This window comes from Heptranchias perlo, chromosome 22 (genome assembly GCF_035084215.1).
Source record: "Heptranchias perlo isolate sHepPer1 chromosome 22, sHepPer1.hap1, whole genome shotgun sequence".
NCBI lineage: Eukaryota > Metazoa > Chordata > Chondrichthyes > Hexanchiformes > Hexanchidae > Heptranchias > Heptranchias perlo.
Genome location: NC_090346.1, coordinates 49,526,892 through 49,542,807, shown reverse-complemented (window position 1 = coordinate 49,542,807; position 15,916 = coordinate 49,526,892). Strand labels below are relative to the sequence as shown.

General features: G+C 45.3%; 1 protein-coding gene and 1 long non-coding RNA gene across 4 annotated transcripts in view; one reads left to right on the top strand and one right to left on the bottom strand.

Annotated features, from left to right (window-relative positions):
• tbc1d24 (TBC1 domain family, member 24) overlaps positions 1-12,891 on the top strand; it is a 42,718-nt gene extending 29,827 nt beyond the window's left edge. For all 3 annotated transcript variants that reach the window (XM_068003593.1, XM_068003591.1, XM_068003592.1), the window contains 4 exons: positions 3,177-3,240; positions 4,934-5,029; positions 7,410-7,689; positions 8,272-12,891. In XM_068003593.1, the coding sequence (XP_067859694.1) occupies positions 3,177-3,240; positions 4,934-5,029; positions 7,410-7,689; positions 8,272-8,426 (595 nt within the window). In that variant the 3' untranslated portion in view covers positions 8,427-12,891. The remainder of the gene's footprint in view (positions 1-3,176; positions 3,241-4,933; positions 5,030-7,409; positions 7,690-8,271) is intronic.
• Positions 1-15,916, bottom strand: part of LOC137340803 (uncharacterized) — a 72,488-nt gene that overhangs the window by 26,934 nt on the left and 29,638 nt on the right. The window lies entirely within an intron of this gene.

Here is a 15,916-nt window from a genome sequence, read left to right as displayed (position 1 = left end):
GACAGTTTCCATCATAAATGTGGACAGAGGAATTTGTAAGAACATAGGAGTAGGCCATACGGCACCTCGAGCCTGTTTCGCCATTCAGTCAGATCGTGGCTGATCTTTTCCATTTTCCTGCCCAATCCCCACATCCCTTGATTCCCCTCGAGTCCAAAAATCTATCAATCTCAGCGTTGAATGTACTCAACGACTCAGCATCCACAGTCCTCTGGGGCAGAGAATTCCAAAGATTCACAACTCACTGAGTGAAGAAAGGCCTCCTCATCACAGTCTTAAATGGCCGACCCCGTATCCTGCGACTATGCCCCCTAGTTCTAGACTTTCCAGCCAGGGGAAACAATCTCAGCATTTACCCTGTCAAGCCCTCTCAGAATCTTTTATATTTCAATGAGATCACCTCTCATTCTTCTAAACTCCAGAGATTATAGGCCCAGTCTACTCAACCTCTCATAGGACAACCCTCTCATAATGGAAATACATAAAAATAAGGGCAAAATGTATGACTTTAAAATGGGGGCTGAATTTAATCTGTGTGCCTGGTCTAATTATCCACCGTCCACTTCACTTGGATTTGACTCCCAATGTCCAAAGCCATGGGCGATTGACTAGTATTATTACAGAATTTGAGTCTCTGTCGAGTGCTGATCTGTGGGATTTGATTGTTCTGTGGAACAATTTATCTGACTGGCCCATCTATGGAACTTACACCAATTTTCAGCATGGTGAGAGGTTCAACCAGATGTCTGTCTCCAGCCTTGGGGCCCCCACCCAGTCTCCTCCTCCTTGTCCACCTCTCTCTTCTCCCACCCCACTATATCTTCTCAGAGCTCCAATGACTTTTTCAGAACCCTGTTCCGATTCACTCTGAGTCCCGCACAAAGTATCTTTTAATTTTTTAGAAAAAAAACTTGGTGCTGGACTCTGGGTGTGCGAGCTATGGAAGTGTGAAAGAGAAGAAAAGGCAGTCTTATCTTTGAATCAGGAGGTTGTGGGTTCAAGCTCCAGTCCAGGACTTGAGACCATAACCTAAGCTGACACTTGAGTGCAGCATTGAGGGAGTGCTGGAGGTCCTGTATTTTGGATAGGGTCTCTGCCTCTGTTTTCTGACCACCACAGCCTGCTCGTACAGGCGGGTAATGCGATTTCCTAATTGCTGGTCTCTACCTACCTTTCCCAGCCATTGCAACCAGAAATAATGCAGTGGATTATGAGCTTCAAACTCTGTGCCGTGGTATCTATGCCACAATGTAAACAGTGAGGTTTCCACAGCATTGGTAGCCTAGGATGTCAGGGCCTTCCACTTGAAGAGCGTACAATAGGTTTGCTGAGACATCTTGTTGGGTCCGTAGGATTTGTAGACTGCATCTTGCCTTAGGATACATGATAATCCATCTCAGCCTCCTCCCGATATCCCCACCATCACGGAAGCCAGTCTTCGGCCAATTTGATTCACTCCACGTGATATCAAGAAACGGCTGAGTGCACTGGATACAGCAAAGGCTATGGGCCCTGACAACATCCCAGCTGTAGTGCTGAAGACTTGTGCTCCAGAACTAGCTGCGCCTCTAGCCAAGCTGTTCCAGTACAGCTACAACACTGGCATCCACCCGACAATGTGGAAAATTGCCCAGGTATGTCCTGTCCACAAAAAGCAGGACAAATCCAATCCGGCCAATTACCGCCCCATCAGTCTACTCTCAATCATCAGCAAAGTGATGGAAGGTGTCGTCGACAGTGCTATCAAGCGGCACTTACTCACCAATAACCTGCTCACCGATGCTCAGTTTGGGTTCCGCCAGGACCACTCGGCTCCAGACCTCATTACAGCCTTGGTCCAAACATGGACAAAAGAGCTGAATTCCAGAGGTGAGGTGAGAGTGACTGCCCTTGACATCAAGGCAGCATTTGACCGAGTGTGGCACCAAGGAGCCCGAGTAAAATTGAAGTCAATGGGAATCAGGGGGAAAACTCTCCAGTGGCTGGAGTCATACCTAGCACAAAGGAAGATGGTAGTGGTTGTTGGAGGCCAATCATCTCAGCCCCAGGGCATTGCTGCAGGAGTTCCTCAGGGCAGTGTCCTAGGCCCAACCATCTTCAGCTGCTTCATCAATGACCTTCCCTCCATCATAAGGTCAGAAATGGGGATGTTCGCTGATGACTGCACAGTGTTCAGTTCCATTCGCAACCCCTCAGATAATGAAGCAGTCCGAGCCTGCATGCAGCAAGACCTGGACAACATCCAGGCTTGGGCTGATAAGTGGCAAGTAACATTCGCGCCAGATAAGTGCCAGGCAATGACCATCTCCAACAAGAGAGAGTCTAACCACCTCCCCTTGACATTCAACGGCATTACCATCGCCGAATCCCCCACCATCAACATCCTGGGGGTCACCATTGACCAGAAACTTAACTGGACCAGCCATATAAATACTGTGGCTACGAGAGCAGGTCAGAGGCTGGGTATTCTGCGGCGAGTGACTCACCTCCTGACTCCCCAAAGCCTTTCCACCATCTACAAGGCACAAGTCAGGAGTGTGATGGAATACTCTCCACTTGCCTGGATGAGTGCAGCTCCAACAACACTCAAGAAGCTCGACACCATCCAAGATAAAGCAGCCCGCTTGATTGGCACCCCATCCACCACCCTAAACATTCACTCCCTTCACCACCGGCGCACTGTGGCTGCAGTGTGCACCATCCACAGGATGGATGCACTGCAGCAACTCGCCAAGGCTTCTTCGACAGCACCTCCCAAACCCGCGACCTCTACCACCTAGAAGGACAAGGGCAGCAGGTGCATGGGAACAACACCACCTGCACGTTCCCCTCCAAGTCACACACCATCCCGACTTGGAAATATATCGCCGTTCCTTCATTGTCGCTGGGTCAAAATCCTGGAACTCCCTTCCTAACAGCACTGTGGGAGAACCGTCACCACACGGACTGCAGCGGTTCAAGAAGGCGGCTCACCACCACCTTCTCGAGGGCAATTAGGGATGGGCAATAAATGCCGGCCTTGCCAGCGACGCCCACATCCCGTGAACGAATAAAAAAAAAACATCAGTGGCTGACAGAAGTGGTAAAATTCTCCGTTGTGTGCGTTTCACCCTGAAGATCACAAAATTAAAGCAAAGGTTTGTCCATATAGTTAAATGTACTACTTTTTTTCCCAGATTTTATGCTCACTGTGAGGGGTACGAACCAACCATCGTTCTCATCAAAACGATGGAAGCAGAGGTAGGTTGAGTATTTAACACTGTCTATTGTATGTCAGAAAACACTTTCAGGGTTATAATTGGTTGCACCTTTTGATTTGCAGAGAGCAATTACTACAACATGTGGGGTGGGAGGAGGAGGAGGAGGAGGAGGAGGGGGGGGGTGGGAAGAACCCAAACAAAATACAAATAGGAAAAAAGGAAAGGTACACACAGCAGGAGAACAGTATCAGTCTAACCAGTTTAAGGACAAGTTCTTAACTGGTGTAATCTTGTTCCAGGTGTCTGACTATTAACAGTTACCTCGAAAGATCTTCTAAACTATGACAATAGATATGAGAGTCTTGATTAGGACTAATCCAAGGAGAACCTATTCAGGGCCAATCTTGGCAGGGATGACTGGGTCTAAGTCAGCAGGTCATGAATTTACACCACGATAGGTCATGAATGGCTGCATATAGTGACACCGCTATTCCCAGCCAGAATGGAAATGATTGGATCATTTCCCCCGTCAGTCACGCCTGGAGACCGCACTGCTGTGAGTGACTGGGATTGATTTTACATGAGTTCTATTGGTTGTAGTTCGTAGAGACTCTTTGAATAGATCTTGTTTGCTGAGTAAATAAATGTTGTTTGCTTTGCTATTTGCTCTGTTTGCTGTAAAATTCTGAAGGATGAGACCAGAAAATGAGCAATGGGGCAGATAGGTGACCATCACTGCGGAAGATAGAAATTGGAGGAAAACCGTCAAACATAGCGGAAAAGGACAGGTGCAGCCTTGATGGTGCTTGGGATGGGGGGACTCCATGAGATAGCAGGGGAAGAATTAGAAAGCCTGTTGGAACTCCAGGGCCACAGAGTGCTGCCCTGGAGCAGGATCAGCTGAATGCCCAACCTGCCCTACCTCATCCAACTAATTTTCAGGTACACCTGTAGCTAAAGTGCTTCCCGTCTCCTTCAGGGTTCAGGACCTAGTTTTCACAATGCTGTTGATCACATACAAAACTTGACCTTTCTTCCTATCCCCAGGTTGGTTTGATGGTTGCAGCAAAACCTTGTGATATTAAACACTACTTTTCCCATTGACATCCTTAATTAACTAATATGAGGACTTTTAGCATTGGCCAGCTGGAGACCATCTATTGTTTGGAATCCAGGAACTAAAACTTGGGTTTGGACCAGGAAATTATGGGAATAATGAGCAGGCTAGTCCACCCCATACAATTTTACGGCACCACAAGGTTAGTGAATGTGTTTTGAGCTGGCGTCCCTGCATTGAAGTCATGTTACCCTGTTGTTCCCAGAGCTTAAGAGAATGAGGTACGAGGGTTGAGTACCCTTGGTCTTTTCTCTCTTTAAAAAGAGACGATTGAGAGGGGATACGATAGAAGTATTAAAATTATGAAAGGTTTGAACAGATTAGATCCAAGTAAGTTTTTCTGCCACGTACAGAATTTAGGCACAAGGAGTCATATTTACAAATTAATGACAAGAAAAGAAAATAGAAAATGCAGGAGCAATTTTTATTTATTAAAAGGGTGGTAAGTATGCAGGACAGATTTAAACAATGGGTGGTGGAACAAGAAACCTTTAATGGGATTCGAGAAGGAACGAGAATGGGATTCAGGGTTACTGGAAGTTCACCATCGGTAGATAGGTAGGTCGACGGTCTTAATATCCTGCCTAACACTGTTACTATGTCCTTACTTTAACAGGTTTGTGGCGCCTACCTTTCAACGGATTGGAGAGAACGAAAACGAGGAGGAAACAAGCTGAGTTATTTTGGCACTGGGGAATGTTTTGTATTCAAGGTACTGTCGTTGGTTTCCTTTGGCTAATATTGCATGGCCTCTGGCTGCTTACTGCTGAAAGGCCAGAAATTTATGCTGACCTAGCTTTGGCACATGAGTGGCACTGTGACAAACAGCGAGTGTTCACTGAAGCAGAATTGTAGAGAAATTGGTTTTAGCACGTAGTCTGCACACAAGTGCCCTGGAGATAACTATTCCTAAAGAACAGTCCGTCCTTAGAGAAAATGATTTCCTGTATGCATTTCCTCTATAATCACTAATTTGCCGAATAACAGCTATCTTGGTTGGGCTAATCTAATTTTTGTAACTCCTTTCTGACATGCAGTACTATTGGATCGACCTGCCTCAGAGGGTGAGAGGTGTTCTGTCCCCAAATAGTGCCATCTGTATGTTCTCAAATTAAAGCAGCTGCTGGTAACTTTCAAGTTATCCGTTACCTTTAGCATTCAAGCCTAATCTAATGGTGGGCAGGAAGGCTTTTGGCATAGCTTTCCACTGGTGGTCTTCTTGCATGTGTTTTCCACCTCTATCACTCTGCTGTAGAAAATGTAGTTGAGGTTTGATAAAAGGAACAGATCTTTATTGGTTAAGTTGTTTTCTACAATAAATAATATTTTTGGAGGTGGGGGGGGAGGGCAGGGGGCTGTGGAACATGTAGCTGTAACAGTGCAGTATAGCAGCCCCTGTTGTGGTTTTATCCAAGAGTAATACCCAAGGGAATGCACCCTGTAATTTCCATACATTGCAACAGTGACTACAATTCAAAATAATTCATTGGCTGTGAAGCGCTTTGGGGGAATCCTGAGGATTTAAAAGGCGCTGTAGTTTGTTCGTTCGTTCTTCAATAAGAACTCCAGAAATCTAACTCTCAATTGAATCTTGTGTACTGCAAATTAGCAGTTGGTTTCCTAGACATTTATTAAAGCCATTGGGGGACTGGAGACAGAACAGTTTGAATAAGTTATTGAAACCCATATAAAACCTCACCACACCCCTGGGTTTCATACTGCCAGTCTTTGAAGTCTTCATCATAGAATCATAGAAGTTACAACATGGAAACGGGCCCTTCGGCCCAACATGTCCATGTCGCCCAGTTTATACCACTAAGCTAGTCCCAATTGCCTGCACTTGGCCCATATCCCTCTATACCCATCTTACCCATGTAACTGTCCAAATGCTTTTTAAAAAACAAAATTGTACCCGCCTCTACTACTGCCTCTGGCAGCTCGTTCCAGACACTCACCACCCTTTGAGTGAAAAAATTGCCCCTCTGGACCCTTTTGTATCTCTCCCCTCTCACCTTAAATCTATGTCCCCTCGTTATAGACTCCCCTACCTTTGGGAAAAGATTTTGACTATCTACCTTATCTATGCCCCTCATTATTTTATAGACTTCTATAAGATCACCCCTCAACCTCCTACTCTCCAGGGAAAAAAGTCCCAGTCTATCTAACCTCTCCCTATAAGTCAAACCATCAAGTCCCGGTAGCATCCTAGTAAATCTTTTCTGCACTCTTTCTCGTTTAATAATATCCTTTCTATAATAGGGTGACCAGAATTGTACACAGTATTCCAAGTGTGGCCTTACGAATGTCCTGTACAACTTCAACAAGACATCCCAACTCCTGTATTCAATGTTCTGACCAATGAAACCAAGCATGCCGAATGCCTTCTTCACCACCCTATCCACCTGTGACTCCACTTTCAAGGAGCTATGAACCTGTACTCCTAGATCTCTTTGTTCCATAACTCTCCCCAACGCCCTACCATTAACGGAGTAGGTCCTGGCCCGATTCGATCTACCAAAATGCATCACCTCACATTTATCCAAATTAAACTCCATCTGCCATTCATCGGCCCACTGGCCCAATCTATCAAGGTCCCGTTGCAATCCTAGATAACCTTCTTCACTGTCCACAATGCCACCAATCTTGGTGTCATCTGCAAACTTACTAACCATGCCTCCTAAATTCTCATCCAAATCATTAATATAAATAACAAATAACAGCGGACCCAGCACCGATCCCTGAGGCACACCGCTGGTCACAGGCCTCCAGTTTGAAAAACAACCCTCTACAACCACCCTCTGTCTTCTGTCGTCAAGCCAATTTTGTATCCAATTGGCTACCTCACCTTGGACCCCATGAGATTTAATCTTATGTAACAACCTATCAAGCATATATGGCAAGCATGTGCCTATGCAAAGCTCTTTTCAAATATCCAGTCGCAATTCTTCTGCTTTACAGCATTAACAGAAATAGTGGTAATCGCATCTCAGCAGTACAGTTAAAAAGAACTGGTTTGACAGCCATTACTAAATGCTGCTTTGAAGAGTGCCTCTTGTATCTGAAATGTAAACTTTTTTGTTTGTTACTTTCAGCTACAACCTGAAATGGAGCGATATGAATGGGTTATCATTAAACATCCAGAGTTAGAAGCTCCTAAAAGTGTTCTCGATGCTTGCCCAGAGGCACCGCAACAACCTGGTATGCTGGATTCATCAAAAAGTTGCACAGAGTTCCCCCAAGAACAGGGTTTGCTGGCTTCTTCCGAAGACCCCTCAGACAGATTATCACCCTTCCTTGCCACACGTCACTTCAACTTGACATCCAAGGCTACTTCGATGTTCATGGCTGGAAGTGCGGAGTACATTACAGTTGGTGAGTGAAGCCTAAGTGATACGTGCGTGTGTGTGTGTGTGTGTGTGTGAATGACTGATCTGGATGTGGGTAGAGGGAGTACAATTTCAAAGTTTGCGGATGACACAAAACTTGGCAACATAGTAAATAGTGAGAAGGATAGTAGCATTCTTCAGGAGGACATAGACAGAATGGTGAAATGGGCAGACACATGGCAAATGCAATTTAATGCGGATAAATGTGAAGTGATGCACTTTCGGAGGAACAACAGTATAATGTAAATGGTACTATTTTGAGGGGGGTGTGAGAGCAGAGAGACCTGAGGGTGCATATTCACAAATCTTTGAAGGTGGCAGGGCAAGTTGATAAGGCGGTTCAGAAAGCGTATAGATACTAGGATTTTTTTACGCAAAGAATTGTTAGGGCAGAGTTGATAATTCTGGAAATGCATGAAATTACATCCTTTCCTCCTCTTTCCCCACCCCGCCCCCAACCAAAAACTGCTCACCTGTTCACGTTGGCAAAGCAAAATGCCTATTACGTTTAAATTTGTAAACTTATTAGTAAAGTAGAACTAAGGTGTTGCTGTTACCTTTCCATCAGGTGGTGGCGGCTGCCCTGCATTGTACATTGATGGAAACCTGAACCGTGGCACGACAGGACGCTCCAGTACCTTTGACAATCTTCCTCTGTGCTCAGAAACTTTCCAGATTAGTGTGCTGGAAGTGTGGGGCTTCCAGGACATCATGACCAATTGAAAACATCTTTAGGTTATATTTCTGTCTCGAGGAATCTCTTCAACTACTCCATCCCCTTTTGGTCAGGGTCTGGTGTCTACCTAGTGAACTGGATTCCTGCTAAGGTGGGGCTCCTTGTTTCTGTTAGTACAGTATTATTTTTACCTCGGGCCACCAGGGGGTGGGAGGGTCAGTAGTAGGAAAATTAAACCGCTCTCGGAGAGGAGGCAGCAATCGATGTGCTATGATTGTACCGTGTGTATGTTTGTGACCTAATGCTAGTTTAATTAATCATGAACCTAGCTGTAGCAAATGTTTCAGCCAAGTGGATCTAACAATGGCCCCTCAGTGAGAGTGCTACAGTGTTGTGTGAAGTAGCTCAATACTTCAGTTATATTACTGAGAACTAGACTGCCTTTCTAATAGTTTTTTTTATTTTGAAAAAAAAAGCTTGATTAAGTTTATCACATGGCGATGGGAAATTAGGTTCCTGTGTGACATTGCACACTAAAAGTTTCTCCTCCTCGCTATCACATTATAACACAGCTTCGGCACTGGCGATCCCAGAGTCCGTTTCAGTGAAGTCTACATTGTAGCGAGGATCAAACTTGCTCCTGTAGTTGGAATAATGCCACTTTTTGGGGGGAACTAGGAGGTTCATTTATACACATCATTAAAAGAAGAGTTTATTTTAATCTAATTGGGTCAGCACTGTGTACAATCTGTTGCACATCTCCCAGAGGCTGTTTTGTTTAGTTTCGTATCTTTTCATTTTATTGCTTTACGTTGCTCTTTTCAAGCAAAATGTCATTGGCAGAACAGGCTCTCTGGAAGCCATCAGTTTGACTGATCTTATACAAGGAGGTGATGAGAATGCACCATGTCACTAGGTTTTGGGAACATTTGAAGTGACACTTTGCATGCTTTAAACCTGTTCTCTCCACACACAGTTATTGCCCTCAGCCAGCTTGGTCCAGCCTCCAACACCCAGATAGATATACGATTCCATCTTAAGGAGCAGTCACTGAGTATCAGTCAGGAGAGGGAGCCCTGTCCAATTCTTGTCCCCCTCCCTTCTCCCGATTTTAGCAGCCTGCTGCTGGCTAGGCTGAGATTAGCAAATCTATCACCGGCTGGAGAATGAACCGAGCACCTTCTGGCCTGTGTGGCCCAGCTATTGACTCAGGGAACCTGACATTGCATATCTTTAACATGATTTTTTTTTTTTAATGCTAAATGTATAGTGGAATTGCAGAAGTGTGCACAACCATCAAGGATTTCTTTCGCAGTGTTCTAGAAGTATATATGAAATGCAGTCCTTAGTGTTAATACTAAACTCTCGGGAGCAGCTGCTTGTTTGTTTACATGCAAAAGACACCACATATCCCAGTGCCCACATATCCCCAACCGTGAAAGGTCCATGTTAGTTTGGAAACTTGCTGTACCCGGGCTGGGTGGAGCAGAGTTCAAGCTGCATCGTCGAGCAGGTATAAATCCTTTATTGCATTTGGGATACCAAATGTTCATGGTACCCAGATTTACTTTCAGACAACTTCAAGGAGGCTCTTGTGAGTTTTACCGATTTAAAAGACGCCAGTTCAGAGTGAAGTTTACATGTGTAAATTGCTTTTCCTGTTTGCAGTTTAATTATTCCAATACCCCCACCAATTCTACACAATTAATTGAGATGTTAACCAGAATACATTAGAAATGAAGAACTACTGGCCGTGAAATTACTCTCCGCGGACATTGTGTTTGAGAAATTACCTTGTCCATTATTTTAATGGAAAAGTTAACACTTAAAATGAACTGATTAAAGACTCCATTAAAACAGTGGATAGAGGAATGTTCTCTGAACGTGCTTACACACTTGTACACTAATATTCACAGAGCGCAATTTCAGGGCCACGGGTTTCTCTTTCTCTTGTATTGCCGAGTGATTCACTTGTGGTGCCTCGTGAACCTCGTGTCATTGGATTACAGTCCTGGAAAAACTGCTCCATGAAGCTCACTAGGCACCATAATTCCTAGGCAAAAAATTACATATCGAGCCCCAATGAGCATCTTTAAACTTGACCCTTCAGAACTGTAAGCATAGAAATGGTGTTAAAGTATAACTTAAATTGCCAAAGATCAAAAATAGAACAATGCAGTCAGTAACTGATGAAAACTTGTACTCACTGGATACAGAGAGTCAAATGGTCATGAAAAGCAATGAAAGAGATAGATGATTGAGGCTGCATTTCAGGCTGACTCTCACTTCAATACATAAAGTAACTGAAGTCCAGTGGAGAGAATGGCAGCTCGCTACGGTCACCTGCCTTGGGCAGGGAGTTTGCAAACGCCATCACAAGCATTGCTCCAATTGGGCCTCTTGAGGCTAGGGAGCCAGCACTGCACAAGCTGCTGTTTCTAGTCACTGTGCTAAGCCAGAGGTCTCCAGTCTAAAGAGCTCCCATCACAAGTTATTTGTTGAAGAGTTTCAATTTGGGTTATCTGAAGTTCACGGAGTGTTGGGCTTCATATTTCAGAGCTGAAGTCTTGTAAAGAGCAGTTTGAATTGGTGGAGTGTTTTTTTTTGCTCAGGGTTTTAAATTGAATAATCATAAAATGATTCCAAGATCTCCAGTTGAGGTCCTGAATTTTCAGAGTTCTGAGACCGTGCAGCTTGCTGCCTGCTTTAGGAAAGGCCTTGTTTTGTATAAGTGTGCAATTTTTTTTAAAATCAGTGAACCATATCTCTAGAAACCTGTCAACGTAAGCTGAAACCGTGCGTTAGTGTGGGATGTTTGCTACATATCTGTGTCCAAGTCACCCAGCTGCCAGCAGAATGCCGGGAGTGGGACTGTTCCTGCAATAGCAGTGGGCACGCAGCATAGTGTCTGAGAAAATGGCAACAGCTGGTTCACTTTTACCATCAAGCCATTGTAAATATCTCTATGTAACTGTGACGTGCTATGCAACTTTGTGTTTGTGGTTCATTCTGGTGCAGTACTATTGTAAAAGTGGTCTGGGGTCAAGGCGAATGCATTGTGTTGTGTAGATGCTGCATGTAATAACGGACTCGTATTTTATTAAATATTATGTGGAAACCGTGTAATTGGTTAAAAGTTGGTGAGCAAATGTTTAGTTTTGTATTAAGAGGCGCTAAAACCTTTAGCAGTCTGAAGGTGCTGTCACATTATCGCATTACTGTTAACACACAGGGCTTGTACCGTTGGTACTATTGTGCAGCTGGGACTCCCTTTCCCTGGGGTTCCTGATCTGCCACTGCTCCGAGCTCCCTCCGCACTGTAATAGCGCTGAGCCGGTTCGGCTGGTGGCGAGTGTCGCTGTGACATCACTGCGTTGACTATTCGCGCACACACCACGCTGGCAAGCTCACAGTGCCAGCGCACGGGACCCAGGTGGGGGGGGTCTTCGATTTTGGAGCCCCCCTACACAGCAGGTGGAGCAGCACACGCTGGTCACCTCTGGCTGACCCACACCCCAAGTGACAGGTAAAACCGGTTCGAGCAGCGATGACATAACCTGCCGTCCCACCAGGCTACAGAGGTTAAACGGTCCTGTGTGCTATAAAATAGAAATGGATTATGTCTGTGTTTGTTTTAAATGAATGTGATTGCACCATATCTTTCTTCTACAATTACTTATTGTGTCACTTCAAGATGTAATCTGTGAATGTCCCATATATATTTCAGGCCAGATCTGTGTTCTTTTTCCCCTTAATTTGTTTGTTGACTTGTGTTCTAGTCCCTAAGCGTGAGGGCTGTGTGTTGTGACAGAGTAAAATTGCTTCCTGATGCTTGTATTGTGTATAATGTCGCAATTGAGCTATATTCAGATACCATTGCAGCCGGGCTGGAAGCAATATTGTGGCAAGGTGGCCAAAGGCAATCTTCAAAGTGTCATTGAGTGAGTTACAAGCAGCTGAAATGATCTGCATATCCAGTGTATCCTGTTTACATTGCGTCACTCTGTGGGTGGATCGTGTGTGACTCCAGTTTATCAGCTGTTGGTTCTGAGAATCCCTGCAGCAGTGTGCACTCACTCAGAAAGTCACCACTTGGGGCGTGCGAGCATTGGAAGCAATCCTGCTCCCAGGTGACAGCATTAACGGGGCATTGAGGAGTTTGCCAGACCCCAGTGGAGGCAGCGCTGGCCACAACACTGCCCGGTCGAGGCAACTTCAAACTCGTGTTCAGGAAATTGTCAAGTGTTATCAGATTTGTGTGTTGTCATTAACTTGAGTGTCGCAGCCACTAGCTGAGAAAACCCATCAGCCTACCTGACCAGTGAGTGTCTCGGGGCCCGAGTGAAAATGGGATTCCTGAAACTACCCCAGTCTCAAGTGTGTTCATGTGTAGAATAGATTACATATTTAAAAAGCAATCCTGTCTTACACCATTGTTGAAGTTGACAGTGCAATAAGATGTGCACTATTTGAAATTTGTCTACAATATTAAAATGAGATTTTACTGCTGCAGTCTGACTCCTCCTTCTGTGAAACTGATGTTTAGTGTTGAGAGAGGTTACAGGGGCTGCTTGGGACACAGCTGAAGACTGGCTGTTTGGGCGAGGTGCCGGTCACATGCTGATATCCATGAAACCCTAGCTCAGCAGGGGGGTACCACCTTCACAGGAAGGGGAGGGGAGGACGGAGGGAGGGAGGGAGGGGAAGAGTGGGGTGGAAGGAGATTTTATCGAGTGGGCCTAGCAGTGGTGTTCTGTAGATGTGTTATCCAGTGGCATTAGAGGTGTGGAGTGGGATCACTGGCTGAGGCTCCTTTAGGACCTTTCTACCCTTCTGGTTCCATCCAGAGGTTCTGCAGCACCACCCAGTGGACCTTTGTTGTCACAAGTGCTTCTGCTCTTCTTTGCAGGTAGACTGGAGCCTATTGCAATGGGCTTAATATTGTGTTATAAATGCCCTGGCCAGCTGCATCAGCCTTGAAGGCAAGGACTGTCCCTGCAACTTAACGGTTATACGCAGTGGTATGGCACTTTAATCATGTTACCTGGCAACACTCAGTGCCATGGGTCAGACCTGAAGAAAGGCCACACGCTTGAGAGAGGGAACCAAACCCCAGGATACGTCTGCACCTTCAGGAGACTAAGGGGGAAAAAGTAGGGGCAAAAATGTGTTTGAGAATCATTGATGTTCTTCCCGCTAGCTTAATTGGCAATGGTAGTGCTACTGAGCTGTACAGACCTGATGGTGGAAGTGCTTGTTCCACATGTTTTTTGTATCTTCCCTTGGAGAACAATGTGAAGTAGGGAAGGATTTGCAGGCTGTTTAACAGTCTGTGCGACGTGAACACTCCTTCCATGGCTGTAACCATCTTTATACCAGTCGATAGGGGATTGGTCCTACATGGAGAGAGGGTTTTATGGGATCCCACAGTCCATATGATGATGATGGGGGGCGGGAGGGGGCCAGCCACCGGACACGAGAATCCCGCTGGATGTCAGCCCAGAATTTAGAGCCAGAGCGCTGGTCTCCACTTGCCGGGACTCTGGAATGGGGTTTGAAATCTGCACTTCTGACTGAGCCGGGAGTGCTACCATTGAGCCAAAGGCTCACTCCACTTGTTCAACACAAGGTAATATTACATGCAAAGAAAAGAAATGTCTGATATTTACTGGGCTAACCTTACACACATGCTGCCTGTATTCCAGCATCAAACAGCCTCACGCAACATTGTCCCAAGTGGCTGTTGCTAATGACCTTAACACTTCAATATTTCACAGCGTGGGAGTAATCAGATCCTGTGGCAAGACTATTTAACCAAAAAAAAATGCACTTTTTGTGAGGGAAATAGGATTAATTACAGTGAAACAAAGGCTAAAACAACACAATGATGCAACCGAGCCCACAGCAGAACAGCAGAGCTCACTTGGCACATTGTCTGATACCACATCACAGGCAAGTATCGGTCACAGTGTTTTCTTCCAGTACTGTGTCTGGGTTCACTACCCGTGCAGAGAGACAAAAACAAGAGACGTGGGGTGAATTTTTTTCTAGCTTGTTAATGCAGCCTTTGTTCATGGTGGCAAATTCCACTTAAAATTATACAATATGGAATTTATTTCTAATCTGTGACATATGGTTTATACTGAATGTATTTGCATTGGTACAATTGTGTTTAAGCAGCAAACTCTCCATTTGCAGACCACCTTGACGCATCCTGTGTGATACATTGTGGCTCAGTGGGTAGCATTCTTGCCTCTTGAGTCAGACGGTTGTGGGTTCGAGTCCCGCTCCAGGGACTCGTGCACATAATCCGGGCTGACACTCTAGTGTAGTATTGAGGGAGTGCTGCACTGTCGGAGGTGCCATTTTTCGGATGAGACGTTAAACTGAGGCCCTGCCTGCCCTCTCAGGTGGACGTAAAAGATTCCACGGCCACTATTCGATGAAGAGCAGGTGAGTTCTCCCTGGTGTCCTGGGCCAATACTTATCCCTCAACCAACATCACTAAAATAGATTATCTGATCGTTATCTCATTGCTGTTTGTGGGATCTTGCTGTGCACAACTTGGCTTCCATGTTTCCGACATTACAACAGGGACTACACTTCAAAGTACTTCATTGGCTGTAAAAAGCTTCGGGTTGTCCTGAGGTTGTGAAAGGTGCTACATAAATGCAAGTCTTTCTATTAGTGAGTGTCTGTTATGTTTTTGGATTTGACTTTGGATATTCTGTCTGGTTTGGCCTCGTGCCTCCTACGAGCATATGTGTGCCTTTACCTGCTCAATATCTGGTTAAATGTAGTAACACTCCGGGGTCGAACAGAAAATCCTTGCCACTGCACTGGATGTGAAGCCACCGCAGAATCAAACTGGCCCAGTCCCTTCCATGGCTGTAGACTGACTGACTCCTGGGGTAAACTCAGCCACAGAAGTGTTGTTCCAAACACTTTGAAAGTGTTCAGAAATAAATCCCATTAACAGAAACTTATCATAGTATCAGCACAGGAGGAGGCCACTCTGCCCATCGTGCCTGTGCCGGCTATTTGAAAGAGCTATCCAATTAGTCCCATTCCCCTACTCTTTCCCTATAGCCCTGTAATTTTTTTCCCTTCAAGTATTTATCTAATTCCCTTTTGAAATTTATTATTGAATCTGCTTCCACTGCCTTTTCAGGCAGTGCGTTCCAGATCATCACAACTCGCTGCGTAAAAAAAAATGTTTCCTCATGTCGCCTCTGGCTCTTTTGCCGATCACCTTAAATCTGTGTCCTCTGGTCACCAACCCTTCTGCCACTGGAAACAGTTTCTCCTTATTTACTCTGCCAAAACCGTTCACGACTTTGAACATCTCGATCAAATCTCCCTTTAACCTTCTCTGTTCTAAGGAGAACAGCCCCAGCTTCTCCAATCCCTCCACGTAACTGAAGTCCCTCATCCCTGGTACCATTCTAGTAAATCTCCTCTGCAGCCTCTCAAAGGTCTTGACATCGTGCCTAAAGTGCGGTGCCCAGAATTGAACACAATACTCCAGCTGAGGCCT